We start from the raw sequence: 19,406 nt of genomic DNA, 5'->3' as shown, positions 1-19,406 counted from the left end.
GGAGTGTCCCCTTCCACAGCCCTTCCCATTCCAACACCAAGAAAATGGAGAGCAGGAGGGGATCCCAGGGACTTGGGGATAGAGCTCCATCCCTTCCCAGCCCTTGGAGCTGGGGGGCTTCATTCCCATCCCAGGTCTCTGCCACCCCCCAAATCTGGAGGGGAGGGGGTGTCCCTGATCCCCAGTGATGCTGGGGGCACTCTGGGGTGCTGCCTCTCCCCCAAAACCTGTCCTTCCACTTCCCCCATCCCAGTGACACCCCCAGGCGCTGCCCCCCATCCCCCTGCTGGGAAAGGGGCTCCCCAACCTCCCAAAATCAGGCCTGGGAGGCAAGGTGCGATCCAAGGGGTGCAGGAGGCCTTTATTGAGCAGTCCAGGGGGCCAGGAGGAGGATGGGGGCAGGAGGAAGGATGTGGGGGGGCTCTGTGCATCTATACAGGGGGCCGGGACACCCCCGGCCGCTACATGGTCAGTTCCTGCGGGAGAGAGCAGAGTCGGGAATTCCGGGATCAGCCCCAATTCCCGCTGAGAAAAGGGGGGGGTCACAGCCCCAGTTCCTGCTGGGAAAAGGGGGGCTCACAGCCCCCCACTCACCATGATGGCGTTGACGATGTCGTTGTTGTTGTGCCGCAGCGCTCGCACGGCCTTGGGCCGTGACACGTTGGCCTGGGCCATCACCAGCTCGATGTCCCGCACCTCCAGCCCCGTCTCGTCCACCTGGGAGGGGCCACAGTGCTGCCAAACCCCCCCAGGGCACACACCCAGCCCTGACCCCCAGGGACCCCTGTGCACCCCCTCCCCGCCCACAGAACCTGGGCCTGAGCCATCCCCAGCTCAGCACCCTGCACCTCCAGCCCCGTCCCATCCACCCCACGGGGTCACAGCACTGTCACCCCCCCATGGCACCCCCGGGGGCACTCGAAGCCCCCCAGCACTCACCTCCTCCTCCTCCTCGCTCTCCTCCTTGATGGCCAGGGCAGGTGCAGCGTCGGTCACGAGTGCCGAGTGCTCCAGGGGCACCTTGAACTTCTCAGCCGCTGCCTTGTGCACTTGCTGGGACAGGTCCTCGATCTGAGGGGGAACACGGGGTCAGCACAGCCGCCCCCGAGCCAGGGCCTCCCCCCCAAAGCCCCCCGAGCCCACCTTGGCCTCCCCGAAGACGATGTAGATGTCGGACACGGGGCTCTTGAAGACGTCGGGTTTGGAAATGACGAACAGGATGTTCTTGGATTTGCGGATAGTGATGCGGGTGACACCGTGGATCTGCCGCAGCCCCAGCTTGGACATGGCCTGGGGGGCCGGGGGGCACAGGGTGACCCCTGCACCCTGGCACGGCAGCCTGGGGGGATCCAGCCCCCCATAGCACCCCAAATCCCCGGGATAACAGGGACACCAGAGATGGGGGATGTTGTCTCAGCACGGCCAGGATGGGTCCCCCCCCCAGCCCACAATGGGGACCCCGAGTCCCATCCCAGCGTTGCCCAGAGACCCCCCAGAGTGGGGACCTGACCCTCAACACCCCAGGACTGACCCCCTCCCCAAGCCCTGGGATGGGACAGGGACGCCAAACCCAGTGGGACACCCCCAGCCCCCCAAAAACCCCCCACCTTCCGGGCCTTCTTCTCGCTGCGGCTCTGCTTGGCTTTGCTGAGCGGTTCCTCTCCGGGGCCGAGGGCGTGGCCGAGGGGCACCTGCCGACAGGGGGGAGTCAGCGGGGTCCCCACACCCCGGGGGCCCCCACCACCCCCGACCCCCCAAAACCCCACCTGGGGCTGGGCAGGGGGCGGCTCCGAGCCCTCGGGTTCCTCCAGCTCCGGGATGGACTCGTCGTTGCTCTCAGACTCGTTCCCGGACCCTGTGCAGAGCGGGGGGGGGAGAGGGGGTGAGAGGGGCTCCCCAGACCCCCCGAAGACGGGGGTACCCCACGGGACGCCCCTCACCTCGATGGTTGGGCTGGCAGCGCTGGGGGGCCGGGGGGGGCCGGGGGGCCTCAGCCTCGCTGGACGAGCTCGACTCCGACTGCAGAGACCCCCGGGGGGCGGCCCGGCCCCCCCCAGCCCCTGGGCCCCCTGCCCGGCCCCGGGGCTCCGGCTCCTTCTGCGGGGAGGGCTGGGGGGCTGTGAGGGCAGAGGGGCTGAGCTGGGGAGTCCCCAAAACCCTTCGGGGGGCGCAGCCCCTCCTGCTCACCCCTGTCGCCCACCCTGGCACCCCCCAAAGGCACCCCCAGCCCCCCCGAAACACCCCATGGCAAGGGAGGAGGGCCTGAGCTGGTGGTGCCCCCCAAAACCCCCCCATCCGGCTGAACCCACCCAGGACCCCCCGGAGTCCCCCCATGGGCGGTGCCCACCCCGGTCCCACAGCCACGGGGGGTTTGGGGGCCCTCTTACCTTCGAGGTGCTTCCTGGAGAGGGGCAGCCCCGGGGGGGGCTCCTGGCTGGGGAGGGCCCGGGGGGGGCTCGGGGCCAGCGGGGCCGGCGTGGCGGGAGGAGGCACTTGGCTGAGTTTGGGGGGCGCAGGGCGGGGGGGCTCGGGAGGAGGCCCCGGCTGAGCCCCCGCAGCTGGCAGAGGGCCGGGTGCGACCCCCGCCACGGCCTCCTCTTCCTCCTGCTGCTCGGGGGGGGCCGCGGGGGGGCCCGGGGGACTTGGGGGGACTTTGGCATCGGTGCCCCCTGCAGCGTGGCCGGGGGGCTCAGGGCCCGGCCGGGGGGTGGGCGGCTCCTGCAGGGCGGGGGGCAGGGCCCCCGGGGCCCCCCGGAGCGGGGCGGTGACAGCCGGCCCGGCCCCGCGCCCCGAAAAGGCACCGGGTGGTGGGAGCAGTTCGGGGGGGGCCGGGGGGATCCCCACAAACACCTCCCGCTCCGAGGCCGTGAACTGCGGCGAGGGGGGCACGGGGGCCGCATCCTCATCCTCTTCTTCCTCCTCCTCGGGCTCTCCGCGGGGCCCGGGGGGGCGCGGGGGGGTCTCTCCGGCGCTGCCCTCGGGGGCGGTGACGAAGCTGGAGGCGGTGCGGGAGCGCGACGTGTCCGGCAGCTCCGGGGACAAAGCCTTGGGCGAGGCGGTGGCCGCATCCTCCGACTCCTCAGGGACATCCCCAGGGGGCTGTGACAGCGTCCCCTGTGCCAGGGGACACGGGGGGACAGCTGGGGACTCTTGGGATGGGGCCACCCCGGCTGCCAAAGCCACGGGGGACACGGCCCGGGGAGGGGGACATGGGGCAGGAGCAGCGGCCGGGGGGCTGGGGGTCACCGGGTGGGTGGCCATGGTGTCCATTGGGCTGGGGGTCGCTGCGTCAGTGGTCACGGTGGCCGTCTCATCGTGGGGGGTTGGTATCACCGGTGTGGTATCCGTGGTGTCCGCCACGCTTGGGGTCACTGGGGCGGTGTCTGTGGTGTCCAACAGGGCAGGTGTCACCGATGTCACCAGGTCGATGGCCGCAGCATGCCTCTCATCCAGGGGTGGTGGCGTCACTGATGTCACCAGGTTGGTGGCTGCAGTGGCCATCAGGGTGGGTGTCACTGATGCCACCAAGTCAATGGCCACAGCATCCTTCAGGGTGGATGTCACTGGTGTGACCAGGACAGTGTCCACAACTTCCATCTTGTCCAGCAGGCTGGGTGTCACCGGTGTCACCAGGTCAGCGGCCATGATGTCCAGCTCATCTGGTGGGCTTGGTGTCACTGGTGTCACCAGGTCAGTGGCCACAGTGTCCAGCTCATCTGATGGGCTTGGTGTCACCAGGTCAGTGGCCACAGTGTCTGGTTCATCTGGTGGGCTTGGTGTCACTGGTGTCACCAGGTCGGTGGCCACAGTGTCTGGTTCATCTGGTGGGCTTGGTGTCACTGGTGTCACCAGGTCGGTGGCCACAGCGTCCGGCTCATCTGGTGGGCTTGGTGTCACCAGGCTGGTGGCCACAGTGTCCGGCTCATCTGGTGGGCTTGGTGTCACAGGTGTCACCAGGCTGGTGGCCACAGCATCCGGCTCATCTGATGGGCTTGGTGTCACAGGTGTCACCAGGTCGGTGGCCACAGTGTCCAGCTCATCTGATGGGCTTGGTGTCACCAGGCTGGTGGCCACAGTGTCCGGCTCATCTGGTGGGCTTGGTGTCACCAGGCTGGTGGCCACAGTGTCCGGCTCATCTGGTGGGCTTGGTGTCACAGGTGTCACCAGGCTGGTGGCCACAGCATCCGGCTCATCTGATGGGCTTGGTGTCACAGGTGTCACCAGGTCGGTGGCCACAGTGTCCGGCTCATCTGGTGGGCTTGCTGTCACCAGGTCAGTGGCCACAGTGTCCAGCTCATCTGGTGGGCTTGGTGTCACTGGTGTCACCAGGTCAGTGGCCACAGTATCTGGCTCATCTGGTGGGCTTGGTGTCACTGGTGTCACCAGGCTGATGGCCATAGCGTCCAGCTCATCTGCTGGGCTTGCTGTCACCAGGCTGGTGGCCACAGTGTCCGGCTCATCTGGTGGGCTTGGTGTCACCAGGCTGGTGGCCACAGTGTCCGGCTCATCTGCTGGGCTTGCTGTCACCAGGCTGGTGGCCACAGTGTCCGGCTCATCTGGTGGGCTTGGTGTCACCAGGCTGGTGGCCACAGTGTCCGGCTCATCTGGTGGGCTTGGTGTCACCAGGTTAGTGGCCACAGTGTCCAGCTCATCTGCTGGGCTTGGTGTCACCAGGCTGGTGGCCATAGTGTCCAGCTCATCTGGGGGGCTTGGTGTCACCAGTGTCACTGCATCAGTGGCTGCAGCATCTGACGGGCTGGGTGCCACCAGGCTGGTAGCTGTGCTGTCCATCAGGCTGGGTGTCACCACATCAGTGTCTGCAGTGTCTGGCTCATCCAGTGGGCTTGGTGTCCCTGGTGTCACCATGTCAGTGGCCACAGTGTCCGGCTCATCAGACGGGCTGGGTGTCACTGGGCTGGTGGCTGCAGTGTCCATCTCGTCCAGTGGGGTTGGTATCACTGGTGACACCAGGTCCGTGTACACTGTGTCCATCAGGCTGGGTGACACTGGTGTCACCACATTATTGGCTGCAGTGTCCATCTCATCCAGGGGGGTCGGTGTCACTGATGTCCCCAAGCTGGGGGCTGCAGAGTCCAGCTCGCTGTGGCCATCAGCTGTCCCAGTGCTGAGCTCAATGTCATTGTCACCATCACTGTCACCCCCAGGGCCGTCCTGGGGCTCCCCATTGGCCCCCCCCAGCTGGTGGCTCTGGGGGTCCCCGGCACAGAGCAGCCGGGGGACAGGGCCAGTGACTGCCAGCTCTGGGCAAGGTCCCTGTCCCGGCGCCGCTCCAGAACCTTCTGTCGCTGCCAGCTCCTCGGGGGGCTCCGGCGGGGGCCACGCCCCCGTGATGGTGACAAAGGCGTCGCCGTCCAGCTCTGCGTCCCCTCCAGGGGGTGCCAGGGGTGTCCCCAAAGATCCGGGAGCCGTGTCCTGGCCCGGGGGGTGACACGGGGACCCGGCATGGAGGTGGAGCTCGACGCCGGCGGGGCCGAGGAGTGCCGGGGGGGTGCCCGGGGGTGTCCCCGTGTCCCCCGCGTGCCGCTCGGTGCCGTAGAGCCGCTCGTCCTCGTCCCCGTCGTAGGCGGCCGAGTCCGAGGAGGCGTCGGTGTCGTCGCGGAAGGCGAAAGCCTCGTCCCCGCCCTCGGGGATGGAGCTCTCGGACAGCGAGCGCAGGAAGGACGCCGAGGTGCTGCCTTCGTCCTCCTCGTCCTCCTCCTCGGCGGGGGCCCGGGGCGAGATCTCCACGGCCTCGGCCTGGAAGAGGAGGCTGCCGCGGAACGGGAGCAGCGCCGCCGGGATCAGTCCCGAGCCCTCGTCCTCGTCCTCATCCTCCTCCTCCTCCGGCGTCTGCCCATCCTCATCATCATCCTCCTCATCGTCCGCACAGCCCGGCAGGGCGAAGGGGCCGTCTTCGTCATCATCCTCCTCCTCCTCCTCCTCCTCCTCGGGGGACAGTGGGGGGAAGGCCGGGGGGTCCCCCAGGCCGGGGGGCAGCACCAGGGTCCCCCCCAGACCTTCAGCCTCGCCCTCAGCCTCGCCCAGGCCTTCAGCCTCGGCCGCCAGGTTGGGGGAGCAGGACGGGGAGGTGCTGGCCGTGCCCGAGGAGCCCCAGCTGCCGCCCTCGGCCGTCATGTAGGACCCCGAGGGGGACGTGGGGGGCGAGCACAGCCCCTCGCTGTCCCCGTCCGTCGGCTCCTCGTGGGGGGGCGGCCGCGCCCCCCCCGCCCGCACCGGCGTCGAGGGGGCCGTGAAGAACAGCTCGGGGTCCAGCGCGGGGGGGCGGCCCGGGGGGGGCTCCTTGGGGGGCGCGGGGAAGGGGCAAGGCACGGGGGGCCCCCCCCGAGGCTCGGGCGGGGGGCAGCGCGTCTCCTCCCCCATCACAATGCGGGTGTCCAGCGGGTCCGCGGGCGGGGGCGGCCGGCAGGGAGAGCCGGGGGGGGCGGCGGCGGCGGGGCCGGGGTCACAGCTGGCCCCCTCGGGCGGGGGACGAGCCTCTTCCTTGGCCGGCATCGGCGGGGGGATCGCAGGCATCGGCGGGGGGGCTGCGGAGAGAGGGGACACCCCTGAGCGCCACAGCCCCCCCAGAGTCACCACGGAGAGAGGGGACACCCCTGAGCGCCACAGCCCCCCCAGAGTCACCACGGAGAGAGGGGATACCCCTGAGTGCCACAGCCCCCCCAGAGTCACCACGGAGAGAGGGGATACCCCTGAGTGCCACAGCCCCCCCAGAGTCACCACGGAGAGAGGGGACACCCCTGAGCGCCACAGCCCCCCCAGAGTCACCACGGAGAGAGGGGATACCCCTGAGTGCCACAGCCCCCCCAGAGTCACCACGGAGAGAGGGGACACCCCTGAGTGCCACAGCCCCCCCAGAGTCACCACGGAGAGAGGGGATACCCCTGAGTGCCACAGCCCCCCCAGAGTCACCACGGAGAGAGGGGATACCCCTGAGCGCCACAGCCCCCCCAGAGTCACCACGGAGAGAGGGGACACCCCTAAGTGCCACCCCCCACTCCAGGGTCATCCCGTGACGGTGGAAGGGGGGACACCGTGGGCACTGCCCTGGGGGCGGGCTAGTGTCACTCCCACCCATCCGGGAGTGGGAGAACAGGGTGACCCCACCCAGAGCACCTGGGGGGTCCCCACAAGTCTGGTGAAACTGGGGGCCACCAGCAGCCCCCGTCCCCACACCCCTCTCTGCGGGGCGCACGAGGTTGCAGCCGCAGCAAGGCGGGACCCCAACCCAGACCCCTCCACACGCACAGAACCCCCCCGGGCGGGGGGCGCACCCCCCTTACAGCCACCCCGGGCGCCCCGCGTCCGCACCCCGCACCGAGTTTGGGGGTGCTCAGCCCTGCACTGCCCACCCCTACCCCAAAAAACACCCGAGACCCCCCCTCAATCACCTGGGCCCCTCCCTCCGCTACCTGAGCCCCCTGGGGATGGATCCATGGGGCGGGAGCGGTCGGACCCGCGGTCACCCCCGACCCCTCCTGCAGCACCGACACCCCCCCCCCCCACCCCGGGCGTTATAAACGGGGGGGAGGCGGGGCCGGCGCGGGGGGAGCCGGGAGGGGGCGGGGCCCGCGGGGGTATTTGCGGGGCAGGTGCCGCTACTCCCCCCCCCAGTCTGAAATGGTTCAGTCCAGCGCACAACCCCCCCCGCCCCCCACCACGTGCTAGGGACCCCTGAAAGGCTCATTGAGGGGGGGTCCCGTCCCCCCTCCCACCCCCGGTGCCGTTTTGGGGGTGACTCTGCCCTGTAATGGGGGGGGGGGCTGCTGGGATCCCCGTAATTCAGCGTTTCCGTGCCTGGCCGCGGCCGCCCCACACCTTGGGGGGTGTTTTGGGGTGCCCTCTGCTCACCCTGGAGGGCACGCCCTGACCCCCCCTGTACAAACCGGACCCACACCCCCTTTCTCGGGGACCCCCAGACTCAGCTCTGTGGGGGGCACTGAGGCACAGGGGGAGGGTGACACTGGGGTGTGTCCCTCTCCTTGCCCCCGCTGTCCCCAGCCCCTCAGGAAGGTGCGGATGACCCCAGGGATTTCTCCCGGCTGTCCCCAGCCCGCCCGACACGTGACAGTGGCCCCCAGGGACACTGGTGTGGGGTGACCTTGGGCTGTGCCTCAGTTTCCCACCCCGGGGGTGGGATGGTGCTGGGAGTGGGGCGACGCTCAGCCCCCCAGTCCCACCAGCACCTCCCAGTACGGGGGGGACACAACCCGATACCGACCCCCGCTGGGGCTCCTGGGGGTGAGGGGGTGACCCTGAAGCGGGGTCCCCAAAGTCCCCCGTGCCCCGCCCCGGAGCCCCCCGGTTGTGCCGGGCCCGGAGCCCCGGGCGGTGGCGGCTGCCGAGAGTCGCGGCCGGGCCGCGTATCCCGCTCCATCCTCATCCTCCGGCTCCGTCATTCCCGCTCTGTCCCTCATTCCCCCGCTCCATCCTCATCCTCCGTCTCTGCCCTTCATCCCCCGGCTCCATCCCCATCCCTCCTGCTCTGTCGTCCGTCGCTCCCGCTCCATCCTCATCCTCCGGCTCCATCATTGCGCCTCTGTCCTTCATCCCCCACCTCGACCCTCCTTCCTTCCACTCCATCCTCATCCTCCCATCCTGCACCCCTCCCTGCTCCGTCCTTCATCCTCCTGCTCCATCCCCCTGCTCCATCCTCATTCCTTCGCCCCTCAGCCCTCCATCGCTCCCGCTCTGCCTTTCATCGCTCCATCTCCATCCTGATGGCTCCGGCTCCCTCCTCCCTGCTCCGTCCTTCATCCCCCTGCTCCATCCTCCTGCTCCATCCTCATCCTCCTGCTCCGTCCTTTCCGCTCCGTCCTTCATCCTTCCGGCTCCGTCCTTCGTCCCCCTGCTCCATCCTCATCGCCCCGTTCCATTCCCATTCTCCGGCTCCATCCCCCCGCTCCGTCTTTCATCCCTCTATCCCGCACCCCCCATCCCTCCGCTTCCATTCTTCCCGCTCTCTCCTCACCTCCCCTTCCCTCCCGCTCCCTCCTCATCCTCCCGCTCCATCCGCGCCCCCCCGGCCTCACCTGCCTCCGCTCCCTCCGGCATCCCGTTCTCCTTCTCCGATCCGCCCCCCCCGGCGGGTTTCAGGGATTCTCCGGGCTCGGCGCTACCCGCGGCCCCCCCCCGGCCCGGCCCCCCCCGCTCCCCCCGCTCGGCTCGGCCGGGCGGACGCGGCTGCGGCGGCGGCGCCGGAGCATCAGCGGGGCTGGGGCGGGGGCGGGGGGGGCGCGGGGGGGCCCGGCCCGGCTGATGTCAGCGGGAATTGTGTCCCGCCCGGCCCCGGCTCTGTCGCGATAGAGGGTTTGTGCCAGAGGGCGCGGGGCGGGCGCCAGGCGCTGCGGCGGGGGGGGGCCCGGGCCCACCCAGCGCTTGCATCAGCTCCGGGGGGGGGGGGCGCGAGGGCGGGGCCCGGCCTCAGTTTCCCCCACTTTGTCCCTTAAAAAAGGGGGATGATCATCCCGCGGTGTCCTGGGAGGAACGGGGGCGGGAGACACAGGGCGGAGCCCCCCCAAAAGCGTCTGCGCGGGTGCGGTGACACCAGAGATGGGGGCGCGGGGGGGGGGGGGGCCCAGCCTCATTTTCCCCTCCCGGAGTGGGACTTTGTCCCTTAAAAAGGGGGGATGAGTATCCCGAGGTGCCCCGGCTGGATTAGGGTGGGGGGAACACAGGACGGAGCCCCCCCAAAAGCGTCTGCGCGGGTGCGGTGACACCAGAGATGGGGGCGCGGGGGGGGGGGGGCCCAGCCTCATTTTCCCCTCCCGGAGTGGGACTTTGTCCCTTAAAAAGGGGGGATGAGTATCCCGAGGTGCCCCGGCTGGATTAGGGTGGGGGGAACACAGGACGGAGCCCCCCCAAAAGCGTCTGCGCGGGTGCGGTGACACCAGAGATGGGGGGAGGGAAGAAGCCGCGTGTCCCCCCCCGCGTGTCCCCGGAGCACCGGGGGTGCAGGATGAGGGCGGGCATTGTCCCCCCCGGGCTGGCCGTGCCCGCGCTGCCGGTGCCAGGCACAGCCCCGAACGGTGACTCAGCAGCTCCCGGCCCCGCCGTGTCCCCCCGTCACCGTGTGTCCCCCCCCAGCCGGGCCGTGTCCCCCTCCCGGGGGGCCGGAGGGGTCGCGGAGCCAGGTGGCCGCCAATCCGTCCCCAAAGCCCCTCCCGGCCCCTGTGCGTCACCCCCAGGGCTGTCCTGAGCCACCTGGTGTCCCCCCCACCCCGGTGCGGGGACTCGCGGCCTGAGGGACACGGGGACACCGGGGGGGCTCCGGCCGGGACGTGACCCCCCCAGTCAGAGACACCCCCAAACCACGGAGTCCCCGGTGCCCGCTCCCGCTGCTCCCCCGCCCAGCGCCAGCCCCAGCCCCAGTCCCTCCCGGGGACAATCCCGGGATAATCGGGAATAAAGGCCGGTGGCTCCTGATCCCGATCCCGGCTCAGACCGGCGGCCCCGGGCACAGGGCTGGGGGGCACGGGGGGCGCGGGCACAGCCACGTGCCACCAACACCGATGGCACCTGACCCCACTGTCACCCACCCACAGTGTCACCCAACCCGGATGGCACCCATTCCCACTGTCACCCAGCACTGATGTCACCCAGCCCCAATGTCACCTGTCCCTGAGATCTCCCAGCTCCAAAGTCACCTGGCCCCAATGTCACCCAGTCCCAATGTCACCTGGCCATGATGCCAACGAGCCCCTGTGTCACCCACCCTAGATGTCACCTGGTGCCAATGACACCTGGCACCGATGCCACCCAGCTCCAATTCCACCTGGCACTGATGGCAACCGTCCCTAATGTCGTGTCTCCAGTGCCACCCATCCCCAATGTCCCCTATGACACCCATCCCCAATGTCATGTCCCAAATGCCACCGTCCCCAGCGTTACCCATCCCCAGTGCCATTTATCCACAGTGTCACCTGTCCCCTGTGCCACCATGCCCAGCCACCATCCCTGTACAGTTTTGGGTTTATTTGAGCTGTTTGTAACACGGAGCAGCAACGCTGGAGCCACGTGGGGACACCGGGACCTTGCTGTGGTGACATGCCCACTGGGGCACGGCGACCTGGTGACGTGACCACCTCGCTGTGGTGACGTGGCCACCTGGGCTCAGCAGCTGGGCCACCTCGGTGTGGTGACCTGGTCACATTGGCACAGGGACGTGGCCAGCTGGGTGAGGTGAGGCCACGTGGGTGCGTTAGGTGGCCGTGTCAGTGGCCATGTCACCTGCCGTGTCACTGGCCAGGGCCTTGGCCACCTTGTCCTTGAGGTAGGCCACGCGCTGCCGCTCCAGCTTCAGCTCCAGGAACTCGTAGTGGGGCACCTGCAGGGGGACAGGGACGTGGCAGCGGCCCAGGGGATCCCAGCTGTGTCCCCTCCTGTCCTAGGCCTGGCTGTCCCGTGGCACCCACCTGGGAGGGTCTCAACACCGATCTGGGGTCCCGGTGCCCACCCAGGTGTGACAGTGACACTGCCAGGGGAGTGACAGTGACCCTGGGGGGTGACACGTGACTGTCACACTCCCCCCTGGGCTATAATTACCCCCAGGGGTTAATCCTGGATGGCCCCACAGGATCAGCTCGTCTGTGTAACCTCCCTGTCACCCCTGTCCCTCCCCCGGCACCTGGCAGGTGGCCCGGGGGGATCACGGTGGCTCATCCCTGCTGAGCCCCGGGCTGGGGGGAGCTGGCAGCCCCCCAGGAGGTGTCAGTGCCGCCATCCCGACGGAGCCAGGTGTGCCCAGCTGTGCCAGGGGGACAGTGGCACCTGGCTGGTGTCACCAGGGTGGCCACAGGCACAGGGACCGCCCCTGGGCTGGCCACAGGTGAGGCCACACCTGAGTCCTGGGGGCACCTCACAGGATGGGGGCTGGGCTCTGCTCCCAAGAGGGAGGTTCAGGTGGGATTTTGGGAATACCTGGGGAATATTTTTGGGAATATTTTGGGAATATTTCTCCTGGAATGGGCTGGGAGGGCTCAAGTGCCACACGGATGTGTCACCCGGGGCCAGGGTCAGTGGTGGCCCACGCAGTGCTGGGGACACCCAGGTGGCCTCAGGGGTGCCTCCCCACCCGGAATTCCAGCATTCCCAGCGCTCACCTCGGCCAGCAGGAACCCGGCTGCTCGCAGGTGCCTGCGGGCCATGGAGCCCCGGCCCAGCAGCTCCCGGCCCCGCGAGCTGAACTGCGGGAACTCCCAGCGCAGCACGGCCACCCTGGGGACAGGGGACAGGGGGCTGACCATGGGCAGCACCTGGAGCCCCCAGACCCCAGCCCTGGCTGAGCTGTGCCCCTCCTATCACCTCCTGGCCCCCTCTCTTCCCGTCCCGTCCCCTTCTTGTCCCCCTTCTGTCCCCATCCCACATCCCCTCCTCTCCCTCTCCTGCCACCTCTTCTCCCCCACAGACCATTTCTATCCCCCCCTCCTCATCCCCTCCCTGTCCCCTCCTGTCCCCATCCTCTCCCCTCTACTGTCTCCCCCTATCCCCCACCTCGGGGGACCCTCCTGTCCCCACCCACCTCCTGGCCCCCGGTGGCAGTGGCTTTGTCCCCTCGGAGCAGGGCAGGTGGGGGGCAGTGAAGTCCCTCACGGGCAGAGGTTTGTTGTCACTGTCCAGCACCGCCTCGGCATCTGCGGGGACAGAGGGGACACGAGGACTCAGAGCCACCCAGGGGCTCTCCTGAGCACACCCTGGGAAGGGCACGTGTCCGTGGGGATCTGTCTGCCCAGGTCCCACGGGAGGGGACAGGGACACGCAGAGCACGGAGGTTGCTGTGGCAGCCGGTGGCCGGTCCCCGACACTGGGGGACAGGGACCGAATTTGACTGGGCTGCAAGGGGGTGGTGGGGGTGGCAGGGGTGTGACAGAGCCAGGAAGGTGACAGGGTGGGTGACAGGGCTGGGGTGGGCTGGAGGGTGACAGGGGAAAGTGACAGGGCAGTGCGTACCGGGGGGATGCCCAAGGAAGGTGACGGGAAGGTGACACAGCTCTGAGTACCTGGGAATGCCTGGAGCTGGGGGGTGACAGGAAGGTGACAGGGCTGGGGGGGCTGGGGGTCACAGGGGAAGGCAGCAGGGGTGGGGGGTGCCCAGGGTGGGTGCCAGGGCCAGGGGTGGCAGTGGAAGGTGCCCAGGCAGGTGGCAGCGGGCGGCACTCACCGATGTCCCAGCCGTACACCGTGCTCACGTTGTGCCGGATGAGGTCAGGGCCCCCCAGCGCCCCCGGCAGCGCCTCCCGCAGCCCCCGCTGCAAGGGGGTGGCCTTCTCCCTCTCCTTGTCCTTGTCCCTGTCCCCGTCCCCCCCCAGCACCTCGGGGGGCAGGAAGGGCCCCTGGTAGCCCGGGGCCTCCAGCCTGGCCGTGGCGTTGATGTGCAGCAGCTTCAGCCAGGAGCTCTGTGCCCGCGGGGAGGTGTCACCTGTGGGACAGGTGGGGACACGCTCAGGTGACACCCATGGGACACAGGAATGGCCCCAGGTGGCGCCAGGGAATGTTCAGGTGGGATTTGGGGAGTACTGCTCCCGGAAGGGGCTGTCCAGCCGCGGTGGGTTTATCAGCCATGGGGATGTGATGTGACACCGGGGACATCGTTTGTGTCCCCAGGGCTGCAGGAACAGGGGAACTCCAGCAGCTGAGAGGCCCCTCCCAGCCCCAGGCACTCCCAGATCCCATGTCTCCGGTGGGATTCACCCCCCGGGTCCCACGGGAGGGGACACGGGGCACGTGGCCACGGAGGTCGCTGTGGCAGCCGGTGGCCGGTCCCCGCCATGGGGGGACAGGGACCGAATTTGACTGGGCTGCACTTGCCCAGCACCTGCCATAGGTGACCCCAGGCCACCCCCCGGGGCCGGAGTTCCCGTCCCATCCCCGATCCCAGCGCGGGCTCGGCCGGTCCCGTCCCGCTGTCCGGGGCTCACCTCGGAGGCGGGCCTGGAACTCCGGGGACAGCACCTGGCGCAGGTGGGGGGGCCGGGCCTGCTGCAGGACACACAGCGACCACACCACGTCCGTCAGCAGGTGCGTATCCAGCTGCTGCTCCTGCCCCTGCAGCTGCTCGTGGACCTGGGACAGGGGACACATGGAGCCGAGCTCGACCGGCCGTGCAGGCGTCCCCAGGCGTCCCCACTGTCCCCCAGGGGAGTCTGTAGGGTCCCTCTTGAGTGATCCTGTGGCCCCTCGCTCCATGGATCCAGCCATCCCACAGCCCCTTTCCCAGGAGAATGTGCCAGGGGAACACCTGTGCTCTGGGACAGGTGACAGCTGCGGGGGGGTCACCTGGAGGGGCCTCTGGGGCCTCTCCCGGTGCCAAAAGTGGGAGCTGGGAGGGATTTGGGACACCAGGACACGGGAAAACGGGGAATTCGGGGGGCTTTGGGGAAGGAATCTGTAGCTGTGGGGGGTCTCTGAGGTCCCTCCCCACCCAGACCGCTCGGGAATTCCACGATTCCAGGGACGTCACCATGGAGAAGAATTCCTCGCTGGAGCTGGGCTGGAAGTTGAGGCGGGCGAAGGACACGAGGATCCCGCACAGCTGGGTGATGGACAGCTTCTGTGCATTATCCAGGGAATACTGTGGGAAAAACGGGAATTTGGGGCTGTCCAGAACAGGGACGGGAGGGAGAGGTTGGACACATCAGCCAGAGACACCTCCCAGGTGGGAAAATGAGAGGGAGGGAATCCTGGGATTTTATCCAGGTCCGAGGGGAAGCTCTGAAATACCCCAGTATGGATGGGAAAGAGCAGGGGGATGAGCTCGGAAGGAACTGGGAAAGAACTGGGGAAGCTGGGAGAAGAGCAGCAAGGAAAAGGTTGGAACCATCAGCAGGGACCATGTCCTAGGCAGGACACCACATGTGACGGATCCCTGGGATATGAGGGATCCAGCCAATGGGGAGTCCTGGAATATCTCCATCTGGATGGGGGACTGCGCAGAGATGAACTGGGAGTGAACTGGGATGGAACTGGAACAGCACCAGCACTCACAGCCAGAGGCTCTGGATCGAGCCAAATGCAGCAGAAAACGATCCCCGATTCCCACTGGGAAGCAGTGGCAGAGCTCAGACAGGTGAAGGGCCCTCACTGCCACCCGCTCCCAGGTGACAACACTGACCAGTGAGGGGAACCTGCTCTCCCCAGCTCCTGCTGGGGAAGGTGACAACACCCCTGGACAGGAAACTGTCCCCTGCCTCCCCCATGGCCACGTGAGGTCCCCCCTTGACCCCCAGGCCTCACCTGAGCGATGGCCTCGGCGAGGGGCCGGCTGAGCCAGCGCAGGCTGGCGAAGGAGCGGGCACAGCGCGACACCTGAGCCGGGCTCAGGGTGCCCAGGTGGGGCTGCAGCTCCAGGGACAGGCGGTGCAGCACCTGCGGCTGCTGGAAGCTCAGCTTACCTGTGCCAAGGGGGGACAGCTCAGTGCACGGGGGCACCTCGGTCCTGTGCCCCCCACACCACAGGGGACAGCTGGGAATGTCACCTGGAGTGGGACAGCTCCAGGGACACCTCAGAGCCCTCCCAGTGCCTAAAGGGGCTCCAGGTGAGCTGGGGAGGGACTGGGGACACCCGGAGTGATGGAATGGCCTCACACTGAGCTCTCAGGGGTTTGGGACACCTGGAATGACAGGACAGCTAGAACAGCCTCCTAGGTGACCTGGGTTTTGTACTTGGAGCACGGAGGTGACCTGCAATGCCCTGCCCCCCTGTTCCCACCCTAGGACTGGGATAACCCACGGGGGAAGAGCTGCTCAGGCTCACCTGGATTCCCCCACCCCACCTGGCTGTGAGAGGAAAGGTTTGGGACCTTGAAGACCTAGTCCCCCCCCACTGCCAGCCCAGGCAACTCCCAGCCCCGGGACAGCAACACTGACCCATGGACCTGTCCCCTCCAGGTGCCCCCCAGCAGCCCAGCACTCACTGTAGGCGAAGAGCAGGTCGGTGAGCACGGGCAGGGGCAGCTCGGCGGGTTTCTGCAGCAGGTGGTAGGACAGGGCCCGCAGCAGGGGCACGCAGCGGCGCTGCTGCAGCGCCAGCGCCAGCACCACCCGCCGCAGCTCGTCGGGGTCGAACTGCTCCGCCAGCTCCAGGGCCTGCCACGGGGACAGGGCACAGCTGAGACAGGGCACAGGCGCTGAACTGCCCTGCCAGCTCTAGGGCCTGCCACGGGGACAGGGCACAGCTGAGACAGGGCACAGCTGAGACAGGGCACAGGCACTGAACTGCCCTGCCAGCTCCAGAGCCTGCCACGGGGACAGGGCACAGCTGAGACAGGGCACAGCTGAGACAGGGCACAGGCACTGAACTGCCCTGCCAGCTCCAGAGCCTGCCACGGGGACAGGGCACAGCTGAGACAGGGCACAGCTGAGACAGGGCACAGGCACTGAACTGCCCTGCCAGCTCCAGAGCCTGCCACGGGGACAGGGCACAGCTGAGACAGGGCACAGCTGAGACAGGGCACAGGCACTGAACTGCCCTGCCAGCTCCAGGGCCTGCCACGGGGACAGGGCACAGCTGAGACAAGGGGCAGGTGAGAGGGGATCTCATCAGGATCAAACTGCTCAGCCAGCTCCAAAGCCTGCGTGGAACAGGGGAGATGGGATTCCTCTGGGATTGAACTGCTCTGCCAGCTCCAGTGCCTGGGGCACAGGGACAGGGGACAGACACGAGACAGAGAACAGGGGGTACAGGTGACCCCAGGCGGGACCGCTGTCCCCAGGTGACCCCGCCTAGCCCAGGCTGAGGGCCTGGGTCCCCCCCACTGTCACACCGTGCCAGGCGTGCCCCGCGCCGTGCCCAGGCGTGCGGTCCCACCTTGTCCTCCAGGCGCTCCATGAGGGTGGGGGACAGGTGTCCCACCTTGGCCATGAGCGTCACCACCGTGCGGGTCCCCTCCAGCTCGGTCCAGCGCAGCTCCAGCTTGCGCAGCACCTCGGGCAGCAGGAGGCCGTCGGGGCCCTGCCCTGCCAGGTGCTCGGCCAGGTGCACCAGCTGCCGCAGGGGCAGGCGCCGCAGCCGCCACAGCACCTCCTGCTCCACCGAGCGCGCCGGGCGCCCGCCCCGCGCCAGCCCCAGCGCCGGCAGGCTCCGCAGCAGCTGCAGCAGCGGCGCGTTCCACACCTGGGAGATCTGGGACAGGGACAGCACTGAGACAGGGCACAGGGCCTGTGCCACACTGGGAGATCTGCGACAGGACTGAGACAGGGCACCAGGGCCTGTGCCACACTGGGAGATCTGGGACAGGGACAGCACTGAGACAGGGCACAGAGCCTGTGCCACACCTGGGAGATCTCGGACAGCGACAGGACTGAGACAGGGCACCAGGGCCTGTGCCACACTGCGAGGTCTGGGACAGGGACAGGTGTGGGACGGGGTAGCAGATGAGGATTTGGGGTGCTGCTCATCTACCTGTGCCACCTCCCAGGTGCCCCCTGAACACGCTGGAGTGACCCAGGCCCTGCTGCCCTGTCCCACAGGTGTGCCCTGAACGGTCAGGCACGGAGCAGAGTAAAGCAGACACCCCCAGCCCTGTTCCAGCAGCGCCTCCCAGCCGTGCCCTGAGCAGTCAGGTACTGTGTGGAGCCCCCCCTGTGCTCCCCCTCGCTTCTCACACGCGCCCAGAGCCCTGAGCCCCCTCACCTGCGCATCCACGGTGCTCAGGAGCCGCTGGAAGCGCGGGTCCCCGCGGATGCTCTCGGTGTCCAGGCGCTGCTCGCAGGCCAGGCGGGCCAGGCGGGAGATAGCCAGCGCCGCCAGGTTGCTGCTCAGCGCCGGCCCCCGGCTCACCTGCAGCAGCTCCTGGGGGTTGGACGCTCCCTGGATCAGCTCCCGGAGCTGCTGCTCCGCGCCGTCCTCGCGTGGCCGCGCCTGGGGCCCCTCGGCCCACCTGGGCGGGCAGGTGCGCAGGGCCGGGCCCGGAGGGGGCACGGGCGGGGCCGGCGGCAGCAGCAGCCGCCGGCAGCAGCGGCGAACCAGGTGCGCGGCCATGGGGCAGCGGGGTCAGCGCCGCATCCCGGGAGAGCTGTGCGGGAACGGGAACGCTCAACAGCCCTGCCCCCGGACCCACGGTACTCTGCCGCCATGCCCTGAACTCCCCCCGGGCCGAGCCCCCTCGGTTCCGGGGGCGCTCCCCCCCCCCGCCCATCCTCTCCACCCCTCGTCCCGGTCCCGGCCTCCCCCCATTTCTTCTTCTCCAGCCCCGCCCCGCTCCCGGCCTCCCCCCGGTCCTTCGCCGGGCCTCGCTTCCCCACCCCCGGGCCCCCCGATCCCGATCCCAACCCTGGTCCTGGTCCTAGTCCCGGTCCTGACCCCGATCCCAACCCCGGTCCTGGTCCCGATCCCAACCCCGATCCTGATCCCGATCCCAACCCCGGTCCTCGTCCCGATCCCGGTCCCGATCCCAACCCCGGTCCCGGTCCCGATCCCGCTCCCTCTCCCGATCCCATCCCCGGTCCCGCTCCCTCTCCCGATCCCGGTCCCGGTCCCGTTCCCACTCCCTCTCCCTCTCCCGCTCCCGTTCCCATTCCCGGCCCAGCTCTCTCTCCCTCTCCCGGTCCCGTTCCCATTCCCGATCCCGCTCTCGCTCCCGGTCCCGTTCCCATTCCCGGCCCTCTCTGACCTCTCCCGCTCCCGCTCCCGGTCCCTCTCCCGCTCCCGCTCCCTCTCCCGCTCCCTCTCCCGGTCCCGTTCCCATTCCCGATCCCGCTCTCGCTCCCGGTCCCGCTCTCGCTCCCGGTCCCGCTCTCGCTCCCGGTCCCGTTCCCATTCCCGGCCCTCTCTGACCTCTCCCGCCCCGGCCCCGCGCACGGGCCGCCACCGAGGCGCGCGGTTGTGACGTCACCGCGTCGCGCCCGCTCCGTATTGGCCGCTCGGTTGCGTCATCACGCGGCGGCGGCGCCTCTTCCGGGAAGAGGCGAGAGCGCGGCCGCCATCGGCGCCGGGGTCCCCTCGGGGTGTCCCCCACAGTGTCCGTCTCGCACCGTCCCTTCCACGGTGCCCCTCCCGCAGTGTCCTCGCGGTGTCTCCGCGCCGTCCCCGCGTCCCGGAGGGGCCCGGACCTCCCACCCGCCCGCCGCTGTGTGGGGCGCCCTCGTATGGTGGCGGGGGAAACTGCAGCCACCGCCGCCCCGCAGACCCCCAGCTCGTCCCAGTGCCCCCCCAGTGCCGCCCAGTGCCGCCCAGTGCTCCCTCGCAGACCCCCAGCTCATCCCAGTGCCCCCCCCCAGTGTCCACAGTGCCCCCCCGCAGACCCCAGCTCATCCCAGTGCCCCCTGGTGTCCCCAGTGCTCCCTCCGACTCCTCCAGTTCCCCCAGTGCTCCCCACACAGACCCCCAGCTCATCCCAGTGCCCCCCCAGGGCCCCCCCGCAGACCCCCAGTTCATCCCGGTGTCCCCAGTG

General features: G+C 69.1%; 2 protein-coding genes and 2 non-coding genes across 15 annotated transcripts; all 4 read right to left on the bottom strand.

The window, feature by feature from the left end:
- Positions 1 to 335: 335 nt before the first annotated feature.
- Positions 336 to 9,179, bottom strand: NACAD (NAC alpha domain containing). 9 transcript variants are annotated; one of them, XM_032110567.1, is made up of 10 exons: positions 7,431 to 7,470; positions 3,765 to 6,545; positions 2,388 to 3,716; positions 1,941 to 2,117; positions 1,767 to 1,855; positions 1,608 to 1,691; positions 1,144 to 1,290; positions 940 to 1,071; positions 595 to 717; positions 336 to 476 (listed from the first exon to the last, which is right to left on the bottom strand). In XM_032110567.1, the coding sequence occupies exons 1-10, from the start codon at positions 7,453 to 7,455 to the stop codon at positions 462 to 464; spliced, it is 4,902 nt and encodes a 1,633-aa protein (XP_031966458.1). In that variant the 5' UTR covers positions 7,456 to 7,470; the 3' UTR covers positions 336 to 461. The 9 variants fall into 9 exon arrangements, with proteins under 9 accessions (XP_031966458.1, XP_031968164.1, XP_031969821.1 ...); XM_032112273.1 differs by having other exon boundaries at positions 2,388 to 3,735; positions 3,841 to 6,545; XM_032113930.1 differs by having other exon boundaries at positions 2,388 to 3,659; positions 3,984 to 6,545.
- A 1,792-nt stretch (positions 9,180 to 10,971) lies between these two features.
- Positions 10,972 to 18,864, bottom strand: TBRG4 (transforming growth factor beta regulator 4). 4 transcript variants are annotated; one of them, XM_032099588.1, is made up of 11 exons: positions 18,791 to 18,857; positions 17,648 to 18,029; positions 16,823 to 17,137; positions 15,930 to 16,101; positions 15,250 to 15,407; positions 14,477 to 14,587; positions 13,935 to 14,079; positions 13,178 to 13,435; positions 12,539 to 12,650; positions 12,120 to 12,234; positions 10,972 to 11,344 (listed from the first exon to the last, which is right to left on the bottom strand). In XM_032099588.1, exons 2-11 carry the CDS (start codon positions 17,993 to 17,995, stop codon positions 11,219 to 11,221), a joined length of 1,860 nt encoding a protein of 619 aa, XP_031955479.1. In that variant the 5' UTR covers positions 17,996 to 18,029; positions 18,791 to 18,857; the 3' UTR covers positions 10,972 to 11,218. The 4 variants fall into 4 exon arrangements, with proteins under 4 accessions (XP_031955479.1, XP_031955567.1, XP_031955728.1 ...); XM_032099676.1 differs by lacking the exon at positions 18,791 to 18,857 and having other exon boundaries at positions 17,648 to 18,056; XM_032099759.1 differs by lacking the exon at positions 12,120 to 12,234 and having other exon boundaries at positions 11,231 to 11,344; positions 18,791 to 18,864.
- Positions 12,722 to 12,854, bottom strand: LOC116436093. Its single transcript, XR_004236929.1, has one exon. It is a non-coding gene; the product is annotated as a small nucleolar RNA SNORA5 (small nucleolar RNA).
- Positions 13,686 to 13,819, bottom strand: LOC116436086. The gene has a single exon (XR_004236928.1). It is a non-coding gene; the product is annotated as a small nucleolar RNA SNORA5 (small nucleolar RNA).
- Positions 18,865 to 19,406: the final 542 nt, after the last annotated feature.

This window comes from Corvus moneduloides, chromosome 1 (genome assembly GCF_009650955.1).
Source record: "Corvus moneduloides isolate bCorMon1 chromosome 1, bCorMon1.pri, whole genome shotgun sequence".
NCBI lineage: Eukaryota > Metazoa > Chordata > Aves > Passeriformes > Corvidae > Corvus > Corvus moneduloides.
This window is presented reverse-complemented; position numbering and strand designations above follow the sequence as displayed.